Source organism: Scyliorhinus torazame, chromosome 12 (genome assembly GCF_047496885.1).
Source record: "Scyliorhinus torazame isolate Kashiwa2021f chromosome 12, sScyTor2.1, whole genome shotgun sequence".
Classification (NCBI taxonomy): Eukaryota; Metazoa; Chordata; class Chondrichthyes; order Carcharhiniformes; family Scyliorhinidae; genus Scyliorhinus; species Scyliorhinus torazame.
The window spans coordinates 228709626-228727208 of record NC_092718.1 but is presented as its reverse complement, the minus strand read 5'-3'; the positions used below and the strand labels follow the sequence as shown (position 1 = coordinate 228727208).

The 17583-nt window shown below is 49.9% G+C and overlaps 1 protein-coding gene across 1 annotated transcript in view; it reads left to right on the top strand.

The window, feature by feature from the left end:
• The window catches only part of cenpv (centromere protein V), a 42809-nt gene extending 26881 nt beyond the window's left edge, over positions 1–15928 (top strand). Inside the window, exons 3-5 of the mRNA XM_072470048.1 lie at positions 4522–4591; positions 12591–12705; positions 15325–15928. Of these exons, the coding sequence (XP_072326149.1) occupies positions 4522–4591; positions 12591–12705; positions 15325–15449 (310 nt within the window). The 3' untranslated portion in view covers positions 15450–15928. The remainder of the gene's footprint in view (positions 1–4521; positions 4592–12590; positions 12706–15324) is intronic.
• The last annotated feature ends 1655 nt before the right edge of the window (positions 15929–17583 follow it).

Below are 17583 nucleotides of genomic sequence, written 5' to 3'. Positions count from 1 at the left end.
TAAATGCATAGACACCGGCATCGGTTGAAGCATACAGGGGTGTCGTTTAATCACGTCTCCCGATTTCTGCATCAATCAACGGAGAATCCCGCCCGTAATCTTTCTGGCAACTCATGCAACCAAGCTGGTTTCAAATGTGATGTTTTGCATATCTTTGGATTTATCCGGAGACTTCGAGAGGGGACCCTGATGTTTGGGCATCCCAGGGTCTCCATACATTTTGCTCAGGCTTGTGCCCTGGTGAGGACATTCCAGTTTTGCTGCAGGGTGTTAGCACAACAGGGAGCCAGCAGTTATAAACCAGAAGCTCAATTGGGTACTATAGACTGTCTCCAATGGTAGGAGGGACCATTGTGTTCCATAAGAACATAAGAACTAGGAACAGGAGTAGGCCATCTGGCCCCTCGAGCCTGCTCCGCCATTCAATGAGATCATGGCTGATCTTTGTGGACTCAGCTCCACTTTCCGGCCCGAACACCATAACCCTTAATCCCTTTATTCTTCATAAAACTATCTATTTTTATCTTGAAAACATTTAATGAAGGAGCCTCTACTGCTTCACTGGGCAAGGAATTCCATAGATTCACAACCCTTTGGGTGAAGAAGTTCCTCCTAAACTCAGTCCTAAATCTACTTCCCCTTATTTTGAGGCTATGCCCCCTAGTTCTGCTTTCACCCGCCAGTGGAAACAACCTGCCCGCATCTATCCTATCTATTCCCTTCATAATTTTATACGTTTCTATAAGGTCCCCCTGCATCCTTCTAAATTCCAACGAGTACAGTCCCAGTCTACTCAACCTCTCCTCGTAATCCAACCCCTTCAGCTCTGGGATTAACCTAGTGAATCTCCTCTGCACAGCCTCCAGCGCCGGTACGTCCTTTCTCAGGTAAGGAGACCAAAACTAAACACACTACTCCTGGTGTGGCCTCACTAACACCTTATACAATTGCAGCCTAACCTCCCTAGTCTTAAACTCCATCCCTCTAGCAATGAAGGACAAAATTCCATTTGCCTTCTTAATCACCTGTTGCACTTGTAAACCAACTTTTTGCGACTCATGCACTAGCACACCCAGGTCTCTCTGCACAGCGGCATGTTTTAATATTTTATCATTTAAATAATAATCCTGTTTGCTATTATTCCTACCAAAATGGCTAACCTCACATTTGTCAACATTGTATTCCATCTGCCAGACCCTAGCCCATTCACTTAACCTATCCAAATCTCTCTGCAGACTTCCGGTATCCTCTGCACATTTTGCTTTACCACTCATCTTAGTGTCGTCTGCAAACTTGGACACATTGCCCTTGGTCCCCAACTCCAAATCATCTATGTAAATTGTGAACAGTTGTGGGCCCAACACTGATCCCTGAGGGACACCACTAGCTACTGGTTGCCAACCAGAGAAACACCCATTAATTCCCACTCTTTGCTTTCTATTAATTAACCAATCCTCTATCCATGCTACTACTTTTCCCTTAATGCCATGCATCTTTATCTTATGCAGCAATCTTTTGTGTGGCACCTTGTCAAAGGCTTTCTGGAAATCCAGATATACCACATCCATTGGCTCCCTGTTATCTACCGCACTGGTAATGCACTCAAAGAATTCCACTAAATTAGTTAGGCACGACCTGCCCTTTATGAACCCATGCTGCGTCTGTCCAATGGGACAATTTCCATCCAGATGCCTCGCTATTTCTTCCATGATGATAGATTCCAGCATCTTCCCTACTACCGAAGTTAAGCTCACTGACCTATAATTACCCGCTTTCTGCCTACCTCCTTTTTTAAACAGTGGTGTCACGTTTGCTAATTTCCAATCCGCCGGGACCACCCCAGAGTCTAGTGAATTTTGGTAAATTATCACTAGTGCATTTGCAATTTCCCTAGCCATCTCTTTTCTACTAGTCATTCACCGCCAGTGTCAAGTCAGGCAGCTCCAACTAGTAAGGTGCTGGCCCGCCACATTCCCATCTACTTTAATGAGTGCTTGGAGCAGCTGCTCAACAAGTAGATGGAGTTCATCACATCACAGGCAACAATTTTTTAATGTGAAGGTTATGGAATTGTTGAACAGATAATTGCAGGAACGGGGAGGTTTGACATTAGATTCAACAAAGGATTGGGTGAATATGCATGAAAAAGTGGAATGGGATTGCTATTTGCAGAATGATGGTGAGGAATGGGAAGAGAAGGATAGTTAGAGGCAATGAATGGTCTTCTGTCCAAAACACTTGTTTCTGCTGTTATTCAATTTGCGGGAATCATTTGCACTCTGTCCACCTTAGAAACTAGAGAGAATGACACATTATAGGAGCCATTCAGCCCATTGTGTTGGTGCTATACTTGTCTTCATGTCTGACTCTCTGTCTTCCAGCTGTGTTTCAGTGAGTTACTCTGCAATGTAGTCAGTTGTACTCCCTACTACACAGCAGTTTGGCCCAGATTACTTGGAGGATCTCCAGATGGCGCCGGAGCGTGTCGACTCTCTGCGAGCTCTCTCCCTCAGATCCTCTTCCTACCTCTCCCCGTACCAGCCTCTCCGAACAGGCACCAGAATGTGGCGACTAGGGGCTTTTCACAGTAACTTCATTTGAAGCCTACTTGTGACAATAAGCGATTTTCATTCATTTTCATTTCAGCTCTCTTAAAACCATACTAACCGTTTAAAACTTAATTCTAACATTAAAACTATCTCCAACTATTCTCTTTCCGCCCAATGTCTGTGCCGACATATTTACATTGTGTATTTATCGTATGTCCTATGTTTTTCATGTACGGAATGATATGCCTGGTCTGTACGCAGAACAATACTTTTCACTGTACCTCGGTACACGTGACAATAAACCCAAATCCAAATTTACCCAGACTGATTCAAAGACACAAGTTGGGTCAGATTTGTGGGTGGCACACCATGGTTTGATTCCATCGTTGGATAACTGTGGAGTTTGCACATTCTCCCTGTGACTGCAATGTTTCCTCTGGGTGCTCTGCTTTCTTCCCACAGTCCAAAGCTGGGGAGGTGGTGGTGTAGTGGTATTGTCACTGGACTAGTAAACCAGAAACCCAGGGTAATGCTCTGTGGTCCTGGGTTCGAATCCCCCCACTGCAGATGGTGAAATTTGAATTCAATAATAAAAATCTGGAACAAAACATGTAATGATGACCATGAAACCAATCCCGATTGTCGTCAAAGACCATCTGGTTCACTCATGTCCTTTAGGGAAGGAAATCTGCCGTCCTTACCTGGTCTGGCCTACATCTGATGTGGTTGACTCTTTTTTTTAAATTTCGAGTACCCAATTCATTTTTCCAATTAAGGGGCAATTTAGTGTGGCCAATGTTACCCTGCACATCTTTGGGTTGTGGGGGCGAAACCCACGCAAACACGGAGAAGGTGCAAACTCCACACGGACAGTGACTCGGGGCCGGGATCGAACCTGGGACCTTCGTGCCGTAGGCAGCAGTGCTAACTCACTGCGCCACCGTGCTGCCCATGTGGTTGACTCTTAACTGCCTCCTCAAAGGCAATTAGGGATGGACAATAAATGCTGGCACAGCCTGCGGTGCCCACGTCCCATGAACAAATAAAAAAGTTAGGTAGATTGGCCATGATCAATGTGCAGGGGATTGGCCTAGGTAGAGTGTTCTTTTGCAATGTCGATGCAGACTCAGTGGGCCAAATGGCTTCTGACTGCTCTGTAGAGATTTCTTAAAATTCATTTATGGGATCTGGGCCTCGCTGGTTAGACCAGCATTTATTGCCCATCCCATTTGCCCTTCAGAAGGTGGTGATGAGCTGCCTTCTTGAACCACTGCAGTCCTGGAGGTGTAGGTACACCCACTGTGCTGTTAGGGAGGAAGTTCCAGGATGTTGCTCCAGCGACAGTGAAGGAACGGCGATATATTTCCAAGTCAGGGTGGTGAGTGACTTGGAGGGGAACCTCCAGGTGTTCGTGTCCCAGGTACCTGCTGCTCTTGTCCTTCTAGATGGTAGTGGTCGTGGGTTTGGAAGGTGCTGCCCAAGGAACTTTGGTGAGTTCCTGCAATGCATCTCTTGGATGGTATACACGACTGTCACTTCGTCGGTGGTGGAGGGTTTGAATATAAGGGGGGAGCAATCAATGGGCTGCTTTGTCCTGGATGGTGTTGAGCTTCCAGAGTATTGTTGGAGCTGCGCTCATCCATTCTATGATATTGTACAGATTAAATTGCTTAATTCTGGACCTGGCAACATTGTCACCTGCTGTCATCAAGCTGCCAACCATTCCCCCATCACTGACCGTACAGGATCCTTTTCTGTATCAATAGTGACACACAGCTCACAAATCAAGGAGATTGTGCCCTACTGTTTATAAAACAGAGGTTAAATCGCAATAAATAAAGAGAACTCGTGGCAGAAGAGGACACGGATTGAAGAGAATTTTAATAAAGAAGCTAGCACAGCCACAAATGGCTTCTTTCTATATCATAAGGGTATTGAGATATTATTCTGACAAATTGCTTCTCTGTCTCAGCTGCAGTGTCTGTACAAAGAAACAGATTAAAGGGTTTATCGTTCCAGCCTCCCAGTTCAGACTCCTCGAGGTAAGCATCTCTATGCAATAACTGCTTGTCTTCAAGAACATTGTTAGTGAATATCAATAAATAAACAGCTACCTGCTTCATTAACCAATGTCTAGCTCCACGTGTGTTACCCGCTTGCACAAGCATGTGCCAAGGTGACCGGCTGGGCAGTGCTATGAGATGTGTATTTTCTACAGTGTCTGCAAACGTGAGTAAAGCACCCTGGTTTTGGAAGGTAGATGATTATTTCAGGTGCCTCACACTGTAGTCTCACACTAGCATGAACCTAACAAGATCTGATTTATGAATACCCGAGGTAACATTATGTAGCCGTGATTCCAAACAGATTTTGTTGCCACCCCCATGACCTCTCCCCTACCCCTCACTCCCCAGCCAGTGTCTCTCCTTTCTCATTCGCTCAGGTTATAGGCGATAGAACCACAGGCGGAATTCTCCCATGCCACCCACAGGAGTGGGCAGAGAATCTAGAGGGAACCAAATAAATTGGAAATTCGCTGGTGTAAAATAATGTTGCAATTCTCCAAATGGCAGGTGACCCATCCTGCTGGCACGTGGCATAAACGCCATTTGCATCTCATGAATGATCATTAAAACAGCTGCGTCACACCAGCAGGAAATCATGTCGGCGTCAAACCCGGTTGCTGTGGCGTGGACAATATGCTCGGCCCTCTGTTGGTAAGAGACTCTGATGGAGGGGATTATGCTACGCTTTTCCTGATGTGCTGTACGCCACTCTGCCTGGGCAGACTGCTTCCTGCCCTGCATCTCCATGTTGAGTTGATCTTCGCGGACAGCACCCTGCTGCTGGACCCATGGACCCTCAAAAGAGTGGAAGGAGGGCTGAGCAAGGAAGATGGTGGCGGAAGACAGAGGCTCATGAAATCAGGCAGAAGGTCAAGGACGTTGCTGAAGAAGACGAACAATGAAAGACAGAGGGAAATGGACCCTGAGAATTCTGCATGAAAAGCTCACAAAGTGAGGGGGGGGGTGAAAGGAATATCTCATTGGCTACTGGAAAGGGATGCATAAAGACTCTAGCTGTGATGGGTAGATGTCTAAGTGGGGCATGAGCCCCTCACAGGCTCGGGATAAGGTGGTTGAATCAAGGAACAGATTCTTCTTGAAGCTGCGAGTCTTTTCCTCTGGGTTGCTGACATCCTGCTGGGCTGAAAGAGAGTGATAGGAGTGTGCTCGGCTGGTGCCAGGACCCCCAAACCCGTCAGCTAGGGGCAGGCGGAGAAATCAGCTACCAGGAGAATCTGAGGGGAACTCGCCTGCGCATCATTTAAAAATATATATTTTTATTTCATTTTTAATAAATATAAAACTATAGAACAAAACAAACAACCAAACACAGAAGCATCGACCCCCCCCAACAGCTACCAGTGACTAGCTCTAAAAGACCGCCATCTATTGTAGAACCCCTTAAATGCGCCCCATCACGTATATTTAACTTTCTCCAAATGCAAAAACCCCATGAGATCCCAGCCACACCAAGGTACTGGGTGGAGAAACTGACCTCTACTCCCAACAGAACCCACCTGCGAGCGATCAACAAGGTGAAGGCTAAGACATCCTCCCCCGCCTGCAGCTCTGGCAGGTCTGATATGGCCGTTAGGGAACTGGGCTCCAAATCCATCTGTAAAATCTCTCACATGTGATGAATAAAAGACCCAAATACTCACCAGCTCAGGACACGCCCAGAACATATGCACATGGTTTACCGGGCCCCTCCCACAGCACTGACACCCCCTCAAAGAACTGACTCAACCTAGCCGTAGTTACGCGTGCCCGGGTGTACCATCTTCAACTGTATCAACCCCAGTCTCATGCATGACGAAGTGCCGTTCACCCTACATATCAGCTTCTACTGACAAACAACGCGCACAGAGACCTGGGGCGTCATTCTCCGCCGGGGGATGCTCCGTTTTGCCGGCACTGGGGCGTTTCCCGACGGCGTGGGGCTGCCCCACAATGGGAAACCCCATTGACCGGCCAGTGTTACGGAGACTCCCGCCGGCCGGTCGGGGCAGAAATGTGGGGGGCGGGATGGAGAATTTCGCTCCTGGTATCAGAGAGGGACTTAAAGTAAAAGCTTGAGTCAAGCAGGTACATTTTAGCGAGTGTCTGAATGGTGGAGAGAGAGAGATGGGCAGAAATTTGATATGGCGATGGAAAATTTGCATTTTCCAAATTTCCCTTGAATTTACAGGGGCACGAAGCGAAGGTGCGCGTCACTGATCTCAAAGGAAGGCAATCTAGCGATTTCTTAGTGAGAACTTTACCTCACTCAACCTTCATTTGAGTGTACAACTATTTATGGAGGAATCCCAGCATCAAGCTGCTGTGATGTCATCAATCTCACCACACCCCCTCCTCTAATGCCACCCCCAACTCCTCCACACATTTGGCCTTAATCCCCACCAGGGATGCAGTTTCCTCCACCATTATCCTCCCATAACTTCCTGCGGTACTCCCCTTTTCCAGCCCTGTGCGCGACACAACCCTTTCCAACAGTGAGGAAGTCGGCACTATCGGGAAATGATGGGAAAACCTTCCTCGCAAAGTCCCTCACCTGCAGATATCCAAAGTTTTCCGCCTGCGAAAACTTCTTTGACACCTCCTCCAGACTCGCGAACCGCCCCTCCAGAAACAAGTTCCCCATTCCATCCACCCCCTTATCCACCCCAAAACCTGGCATCCAGTCTTGCCGGCTCGATCATACAATAATCACAAATCGGCGCCCGCTTCGACATCCTACCTCACTTAAAATGCTGCCAAAATTGACGGCAGATTTTCAACATCGCAACCACTTGATACTTCCCTGGAGAGAATGGCAGTGAGGCTGTCGCCAGCACCGGAAACCCCTTCCCCTTACATGAGCCTGACTCCATCCTCACTCACACTGCCTCCTGATCCCCACACCAACCCAACACCTTTTCCGCGTTTGCCGCCCTATAGTAATAGTTCAAGCTCGGCAGCGCCAAACCCCCTGACTGGCAGTAAGGCCGATCGCCGAATCCTAGCAACTGTACCCACCCAAATCAACTATGAAAACAGCTCCTCCACCGCTGCAAAAATGTCTTTGGCAAAAAAGCCGGCAAGCATTAGAATAGGAACAGAAAATGTGGCAAAATGGTCATCTTCACGGACTCCACTCGGCCTGCCAAGGACAGAGGGAGGCTATCCCACCTCTGCAAGTCCGCCATAACCCTACCCACCAGACTCGTAAAGTTCAATTTAAGAAGCCGAGCCCAATCCCGCATTACCTGCACCCCTAAATACATAAAATGATGTCCGTCAAACAAAACCGCAACATCCCCAAATTAGCTCCATTCTCCGGTGGGGTAACCGAAAAACACTTACTCTTCCCCAGGGTTAATTTATACCCAGAGAACGCACATAATCGCTTCAAAAGCGCCATTATGCCCCCCATTGTAGGGACCGGGTCCGAAATATACACTAACACCATCAGCTTACAGGGACACCCTGGCCGGGATTCTCCAAACTCCAGGCCAAGTGTTGACGCCGGCATAAACACCGGAATGGTGTACGCCTGGCCCAGCAATTCACCGCTGTTCAGGAAGCCACCAGGACGGTGGAGAACTGCACGCAGCTCCGGAGCCGAAAGGCGGCCCTGCACAGCCAGCGCGGGTCACCATGTGCGCTCCGGCCATCTCCGCTCCGGCGCCGGAGCAACATGTTGGGCAGTTTACAGCGGGCCGCGCGGAAGGACGCAGGCCCCCTCCAGATCGCGGCCGCCCGCCGATCAGATGCCCCCCGATCACGGGCCTGGACCCTGTGGAGGCACCCCCGCAGAGTCAGATCCCCCCGCCGCCCCCTCCCAGGTTGTCCACAGTGGGTGCGAGCTCCTGCCGGGTGCTACCAGGTTAGAACCATGCCAGTGGAACTCGGCGGGAGTTCGGCCCGTCACCGGCGGAGAATCGCCGCGGGGGCCTATTTCTGCGGCCCCCGACCGTTGCCTCGGCGACTGCGCAGGAGCGATTGGCGCCGATTCTCTGGAGAATTGGCGGCCTGGTGTCGGAGCGGCGTGACGGGAATTTCCCACGCACCCGGCGATTCTCCAACCCGATGCGGGCTCGCAGAATCCTGCCCCATGGGTCCGTTTTGCAGGCACCCGGGAGTTTCCCGACGGCGTGGGGATGCTCCACAATGGGAAACCCCATTGTCCGGCTGGCGGGACGGAGAATCCAGCCCCACATGTTCCATCCCCTCCCTCACTATCCCCTTCCACTCACCCAAATTCCTCAAAGGCTCTATCGCCAACACAAATAAGAACGGGGCCATGGGGCACCCTGCCTTGTTCCCCTATACAGCTGAAAATATTTTGAGTTCATATTATTCGTGCGAACACAGCTTTGGGTTCTTTGAATGACAATCTCAGCCGTGACACAAACTTGGGTCCAATCCCAAACTGCTCCAAAACCGCAGAGACCTCCAATCTACCCTATCGAAGGCCTTTACCGTATCCAGTACCACAATGACCACCTGCTCCTTCCCTCCAGCGGGAATAGGATCACAGTCAATAGATGCTGCATATTAGAGGACAACTGCCTCCCCGTCACAAACCCTGTTTTATCCTCCCCGACAATGTTTATAGAACATAGAACATTACAGCGCAATACAGGCCCTTCGGGCCTCGATGTTGCGCCGACCTGTGAAACCACTCTAAAGCCCATCTACACTATTCCCTTATCGTCCATATGTCTATCCAATGACCATTTGAATGTCCTTAGTGTTGGCGAGTCCACTACTGTTGCAGGCAGGCACTCCTCCAATCTGAGCGGCAGCACCTTTGCCAGGATCTTTGCATCCACATTCAGTAACGAAATCGGCCGATACAACCCGCATTCTACTGGGTCCTTCTTCAGAAGAAGAAGCGAGAGAGACGCCTGCAGCATCGTCTCCGGGAGTGACCCCGAAGCCATTGAATCCTCAAATGTCTCCACTGACAAATGGTTCCAGCTGGTCGGCAAACTGTTTATAAAATTCCACCGGCAACCCATCAGTCCTGGCCTTACACGTCTGCATATTTCCGATTGGCTTCCGAACTTACACCGCCTCCAGTAGCCCCTCTAACCCTTCCTGATCCCCACCCTCCAATATGGGACAGTCCAACCCCTCCTCCCCCATGTCCAACTCATCCTCCGGTGATTCCGACCTACATGGCCTCTCGTAGAATGCCTCCAATGCCCCATTCACCTTCTTGGGCAAAGCCACCAGCCCACCTCCCATATCCCGCACCTGAGCAATCACTCCGGAAGCTGCCTGTCGTCTCAACTGGCCAGCCAATAAGCAGCTGGCCTTCTCCCCATATTCGTACATCACCCGCTTGCGCGCTGCAGCTGGTGCACTGCCTTATCCGTGGTCGCCAGGTTAAATTGTGTCTGTAATACCTTCCTACTAGCCAGTTTGCTCCAGGGTGGGATCCTCCGCATATTTATTGTCAGCCTCCAGAATCTCATCCACCAGTCGCTGCCGCCCCTCCCTAGCCTCCCTATCCACCTGCGTCTTATATGCAATTATCTCCTCGCACAACCGCCTTCAACGCCTCCCATAACACAGATGACGTGACCTCCCCATGTAATTAAACTAATCTCCCTCATAAATGGTGCAAACACGTTTGTTCCCCCCACCCCATCGAAGGGCACAAAGACTTTGACTTGGGACGGTCCCTCTTCGGATCCAAGGCCATATTCAATCCCCCCAGGATTTCAAAGCCCAATTGAAACGTGTGGTTTACCCGGCCATTATGAAGCTGTACCTGGTCCTTCACCCACAAGTGAGTTGTGTGCAAGAGCACCACATCGGCCCTCAAGCTCTCGGCCCTGTTACCAGGCCCCCAGACCCCTGCATGTTCCACATCACCCACCGAATCAGGGGTCTCTCACTACCCCCCCCCGCCCTCCCCCTTGGGTCAGCCCTCCCCCCAACATTTCCCAACCAGGTGTATCTGCCCAAGATGGCACCTGGCTCCACCCATCGGATGGAGCATCTACCCCTCTCCATTCCGTAAATCCCACAACCACTTCCTCTCGAAACAGCTATTGCCTCACCCATCCCCCACCATTCACACCTCATAGACCGGCCAAAACCTGTACAACCAGGATGAGCAGGCCGCAGCCCCTCTCCCACCTCACTCACGTTCACTAGTGAACTGCAGTTTGCGGGCAGGTAGGCCCCCCCCTCCCCCCCCCCCCCCCCCCCCCACCACCACCCCAGTTCCCCCCCCCTCCCCCCCAGTTCCCCTCACCCAAACATTAACAATAAAACAATGGACCGTCAACACCCACCCCTTCCTTTCACCTGTGCATAATTAACGAGGTTCCATGTGCAGAATTTGGAGTGGGATCCTGCTATGCTGGCCAGCAGGAAAGGCATTGCTGGAGTGCCTGCCACTGCACCTAGTCTTCAAATGGGCACATTCTGCCATGGTTACAGCAGAGGAGGCCATGTCAGCTCTCCTCGTCCCACTCCAACATTTGTTTACCAGAGCTCTGAAATGTTTTCTTCTTCAGGTAATTAATTATTCCATTCTCTTCTGAAAGCCTCCACCACATGAACTCGCACACCTGTTATGTAGCGCAATATTTTTCTGGAAGTCCATCGCCACAACAACCAATTACCCTCAGCAATCTCTCCATTATCTCATCAAAAAACTCAAGCAAATTAGTTAACCGCCACGATGCTTGCATACCTGTGATTATTGCCATATTGCTAATTATCCTGAAGGCCATAATGGGCCTTCATCTGAACCATCGCTCTCTGAGATTCACAAAATCCTTACAGTGCAGAAGGAGGCCATTCAGCCCATCAACTGATGCTTCTCCCACAATGGTACTGGGAGCATTTTGATTTAGTAATGGTAAAGAAATAACTTCAAATGTATAATTTGGGATGATGTTCCCAAGATGCTGTAGTGCATCCTATAGATTGTACTCATTTTTAAAACATTTTATTTCCAATTAAGAGGCAATTTAGTGTGGCCAATCCACTTATCCTGCACACTTTGGGTTGTGGGGGTGAGACCCACACAGACACGAGGAGAATGTGCAAACTCCACACGGACAGTGACCCGGGGCTGGGATCGAACTCGGGCCCTCGGTGCCGTGAGGCAGTAATGCTAACCACTGCGCCCCATGTTCACTATTGATTCTAGAGTCAGATTCCTGATTAAGTGCGATGCTACATAATGCTACTGTGGCTGGACTAATCCAAGTGAGTGGCAAAGATTCCATCCCGCCCTGACTAGATTCTTGTTAATGATAGATTACACAGGATATACAACACAGAAACAGGTCATTCGGTTCAACTAGTCCCTGCTGGCATTTACGCTCCCCTGAAGTCTCCTCCTATCTTCCCTTGTCTAAATCTGGGTATAGGTCTCTCCCTGGTACGTTGCCGAACAGTTTTAAGTCTGGAAAGGAATGGTCAGTTTGGAACTGCAAGGGGTAATCAGTCATATCTGCCCCTGTTCTTACCCAGTGTCCACATAAACAAACTTTTCATAAGAGATCACTTGCTAGATCTCAGAAAAGAAAGGCCCTGTAAATGTATAACATCCTCTGAGAATGTTCCAAAAATACTTCACACCCAGCCAATTGCTTTTTGAAATTCTATCTGTTGTGGGTTGAATCTGAACAACATCTTAGATCAGTTACTTTATCCTATTTCAGGAGTGCTGAGCTCATCTGATTCAGCAAAGACTAGGGTGTGAATATGGGACCTTATAACTAGATAGTTTGGCTTTTCTCTAACTTAAAGTAACCGAGGGACTTGTGGACAATTCTAAACAGAAATGTAATCATTTATGAGAGGCAAATGCTGGTCTGTGAACTGGGAATTGCTTGCTTCTGTTTTTATGTTCAAATTGCCTGAAGTTTCAAATCAGAATTTAAAACGGAAGTGAAACAGATTGACAAAGATTCAGTTGTTTATTGTCAAGTCTTCAACCATTGAGAATGATCTTTCTTTGCAGGGAGCTGATAATTTAACTGTTTACGCATTCAACACAAAGGTAGCAAAACATACCTTCTGCAAAACATGTGGAGTACAAAGTTTCTACACACCTCGCTCCAACCCTGATGGATATGGTAGGGAAAATAAATCATTAAGAATGTGTGGGCTAATTCCATTGATTTATAAGATCTCCTGTACAAATGTTATTGGGTTACTTCCGAAAAACTGATTAAATTCCATGTATGGAATGGTACTTTTCCACCAAGAATTCCTGTGGCTCCATGAGGATGATTGGAAACACACGTAGGTGATAATACAAAATAGGCTATTCATACAAACATACGAATTAGGAGCAGTATTAGGCGATTCAACCCCTCGAGTCTTGCTCTGCTATTCAATAAGATCCTGGCTGATCTGAACGTGGCCTCGACTCCACATTCTGCCCACCCCCATAACCTGCGACTCCCTGCATAGTCAAGAATCTATCTACCTCTGCCTTAAAAATATTCACTCACTCTGCCTCCACCACTCTGAGAGAAAACATTTCTTCCCATGTCTGCCGAAAGAAAAGACCCCTTATTTTTAGGAAGTAGTCTTACAACACCAGGTTAAAGTCCAACAGGTTTGTTTCAAATCACTAGCTTTCGGAGCACTGGTCCTTCCTCAGGTAAATGAAGAGGTAGGTCCAAAAACATATATAGAGACAAAGTCAAAGATGCAAGACAATGCTTTGAATGCTTTGCAGGTAATTAAGTCTTTATCGATCCAGAGAGAGGGGTAACCCCAGGTTAAAGAGGTGTGAATTGTCTCAAGCCAGGACAGTTGGTAGGATTTCACAAGCCCAGGCCAGATGGTGGGGGATGAATGTAATGCGACATGAATCCAAGGTCCTGGTTGAGGCCGCACTCGTGTGCGGAACTTGACTATAAGTTTCTGCTCAGTGATTCTGCGTTGTCGCGGGTCCTGAAGGCCGCCTTGGAGAACGCTTACCCGGAGATCAGACGCAGCGTCTGCATGGTCTCGCCAAGCGTGATACATTGTACCAGAGTGGTACAGTGGCGAGACCATGCAGACGCTGCGACAACGGATGAATGGACATCGTGCGACAATCGCCAGGCAGGAATGTTCCCTTCCAGTCGGGGAACACTTCAGCAGGCAAGGGCATTCAGCCTCTGATCTCCGGGTAAGCGTTCTCCAAGGAGGCCTTCAGGACGCGCGACAACGCAGAATCGCCGAGCAAAAACTTATAGTCAAGTTTCGCACACATGAGTACGACCTCAACCGGGACTTTGGATTCATGTCGCATTACATTCACCCCCCACCATCTGGCCTGGGTTTGCGAAATTCTACCAACTGTCCTGGCTTGAGACAATTCACACCTCTTTAACCTGGGGTTACCCCTCTCTCTGGATCTGTAAAGACTTAATTAACTGCAAATGCTCGCATTCAAAGCATTGTCTGGCATCTTTGACCTGGTCTATATAAATGTTTCTGGAATCTACCTCTTCATTCACCTGAGGAAGGAGCAGTGCTCTGAAAACTAGTGATTTAAAACAAACCTGTTGGACTTTAGTCTGGTGTTGTAAGACTTCTTACTGTGCTCACCCCAGTCCAACGCCGCATCTCCACATCATGGCTACCCTTATTTTTAAACTGTGTTCCCTCGTCCTAGGCTCTCCCATTGGGGGAGAAACATCCTCTCCACATTCAGCCAGTCAAAAATCCCCTCAGGTCTTAGAGAGTTTAATAAGATCACCTCTTCGATGGATACAGATCCAACCACCCCATCCCAGGGTTTCCTCCGGGTGCTCCGGTTTCCTCCCACAAGTCCCGAAACATGTGCTATTGGATAATTTGGACATTCTGAATTCTCCCTCTGTGTACCCGAACAGGCGCCGGAATGTGGCAACTCGGGGATTTTCACAGTAACTTAATTGCAGTGTTAATGTAAGCCTACTTGTGACAATAAAGATTCCTTCTTAAAGTTTTTAAATGTAATCTTGTATCTGTAGCCCCCTTGGTCTCGACCCTCTAAAATTAGAATCTGTCAGCTTCTACTTGCTTTGCCCCATTCTTCCATCATTTTAAATACAATTATATTGGCTGCAATGTTCGACTGATAAAAGCCCCAATTTTCAAATCTATTTTGTATTTGTGGACACTGCTTCAGGTCTTTTTGTTTTGTTTGTTCTTTATAAATTTAGAGTACACAATTTTTTTCCCCCCCCAATTAAGGGGCAATTGAGCGTGGCCAATCCACCTACCCTGCACATCTTTGGGTTGTGGGAGTGAAATCCACGCAGACACGGGGAGAATGTGCAAACTCCACACGGACAGTGACCCAGAGCCAGGATCGAACCCAGGTCCTCAGCGCCGTAGGCAGCAGTGCTAACCACTGTGCCACATGCCACCCTTGCTGCTTCAGATCTTGTCGGGTGACATTGATAGGTTGCTTTTGAAACACTCATCGCTGCCTATGCCAATTCTTGTGTCCCATTCCCTTTTGTCAAGTGTCACTCTGACCTGAGCCCAGGGTTATGCTGGCTCTCAGGTACTGACCCTATATTTGTGCAACATCTCCTGGCATGACTCACAGTGCATCTTCTACTTTCTCTTGCCCTTTTTTAATATGTTATTCTATTTGAATCTCTGTTCTGGACTCCGCAATTTGCCAAGTTTCCCCTTCTGCCTCTCTCCAGCTCACATTTATTGGTTACTTCATTCATTGAATCAGCTGTGTTTTGTATCTGCAGTTGTGATGGTTTACTGTCTGGATGAAGGCACTGTGAACAGCATGACCGTGGAACTATTCAATGGCAAGGACTGGGAGAAAAGCATGAAGGAGCACAAGACCATACAGAATTTGTCTAAGGAATAATTTACGCTCCTTGACATAAAGCTCATTAACAGGAACTGAATGGTGTCAACATTCAAGGTTCATTCACATCATCAAACTCTGGTTAGTCATGTTCCTGTCCTGCGCTGGGCTTGGCTTCCAAAATTACTGGCAGGATGACTGAAACGTCGGGCTAGATTTCAGAGTGCTTTGGTCCCTGTTCCCTGGCTAAAATGTCATAGGGGTGGTGGGGAAACTGCTCACAACACTGTCTGTTATCTCACAGCCAGTCAATATTGAGAGCAGTGTTAATTAGCTGAAGTTAATTAGACTTGCACCCTTATCACGGGAGGAAGTCCCAACTTAGCTGTCAGCCAATTGGACTGGCGGCATTTCTGCAGCCCCAGATTTGCGGTCTGACCACTGCTGGGACTGCAAGTAATCATGGGAAGTGAGCTGCAATGGAGCTGGACTTGTAGTTAAACCCAGGCCCCAATGGGAATTGGGGCAGGGGCGGGTGCTGGGGGGGGGGGGGGGGTTGTGGGGTGGGTGCTGGGGGAGGGGGGGGGGGGGTTGTGAGGTGGGTGCTGGGGGGGGGGGGGGGTTGTGGGGTGGGTGCTGGGGGGGGGGGGGGGTTGTGGGGTGGGTGCTGGGGGGGGGGGGGGTTGTGGGGTGGGTGCTGGGGGGGGGTTGTGAGGCGTGTGCTGGGGGCGATGTGGGGTGGGTGCTGGGGGGGGGTTGTGAGGCGGGTGCTGGGGGGAGTTGTGAGGTGGGTGCTGGGGGAGATGTGAGGCGGGTGCTGGGGGCGATGTGGGGTGGGTGCTGGGGGGAGTTGTGAGGTGGGTGCTGGGGGGAGTTGTGAGGTGGGTGCTGGGGGAGATGTGAGGTGGGTGCTGGGGGAGATGTGAGGTGGGTGCTGGGGGAGATGTGAGGCGGGTGCTGGGGGAGATGTGGGGTGGGTGCTGGGGGAGATGTGGGGTGGGTGCTGGGGGAGATGTGGGGTGGGTGCTGGGGGAGATGTGGGGTGGGTGCTGGGGGAGATGTGGGGTGGGTGCTGGGGGAGATGTGGGGTGGGTGCTGGGGGAGATGTGGGGTGGGTGCTGGGGTAGATGTGGGGCGGGTGCTGGGGGGGGTTGTGAGGTGGGTGCTGGGGGGGTTGTGAGGTGGGTGCTGGGGGGGTTGTGAGGTGGGTGCTGGGGGGGGTTGTGAGGCGGGTGCTGGGGGGAGTTGTGAGGTGGGTGCTGGGGGGAGTTGTGGGGTGGGTGCTGGGGGAGATGTGAGGCGGGTGCTGGGGGAGATGTGAGGTGGGTGCTGGGGGGGGTTGGGTGCTGGGGAGATGTGAGGCGGGTGCTGGGGGAGATGTGAGGCGGGTGCTGGGGGAGATGTGAGGCGGGTGCTGGGGGGAGTTGTGGGGTGGGTGCTGGGGGCGGGGGGGGGGGGGGGGGGGGGAGTTGTGGGGCAGGAGTTGTCGGATGGCTGGCCCCTTTGCCTGCCACCGCCCCCGGAACTGAAGCTTTGGGACTAGATGCTTGATGTGCGTGTCTCCCCCTTCCTTAAGTGGTCATTTTTGGGCCTTAAAAATAGGGCAGGCCGCCCTATTCCTCCCACCACTCAAACAAATTGAGACAGGTTGGAGGGGTGGGGTGCGCTATCTGGGTAGGCAGTGGTTAAACTACCTGCTGTATGTTAGGACCTACATCCCCACATCTCCATGCCTTCAAACCCAACAGCGCAGTGTAAAATCCAGCCCCTGGAAATTGTAGCAAGATCATTGCAGCTATCCATCCACCAAAATCAGATACAATCCCAGATACAGAGGGTCTGCATGACCCTCACATACATCACCCTGACATGGACCACAAACGTCAAGCACTCGCAGACAACACACAGCCGAACTATTCTAAAATGCTGAAAACTTGAATATGTCACCATTGTCAAAATTAAATCCGTCATAAAGGAAAGTGACGTCTCAGCCTTTCAATTATGCTGGGTGGTGATGGGGTGGAGCAGTGTTGCTGCTGGGTGGTGATGGGGTGGAGCAGTGTTGCTGCTGGGTGGTGATGGGGTGGAGCAGTGTTGCTGCTGGGTGGTGATGGGATTGAGCAGTGTTGCTGCTGGGTGGTGATGGGGTGGAGCAGTGTTGCTGCTGGGTGGTGATGGGATGGAGCAGTGTTGC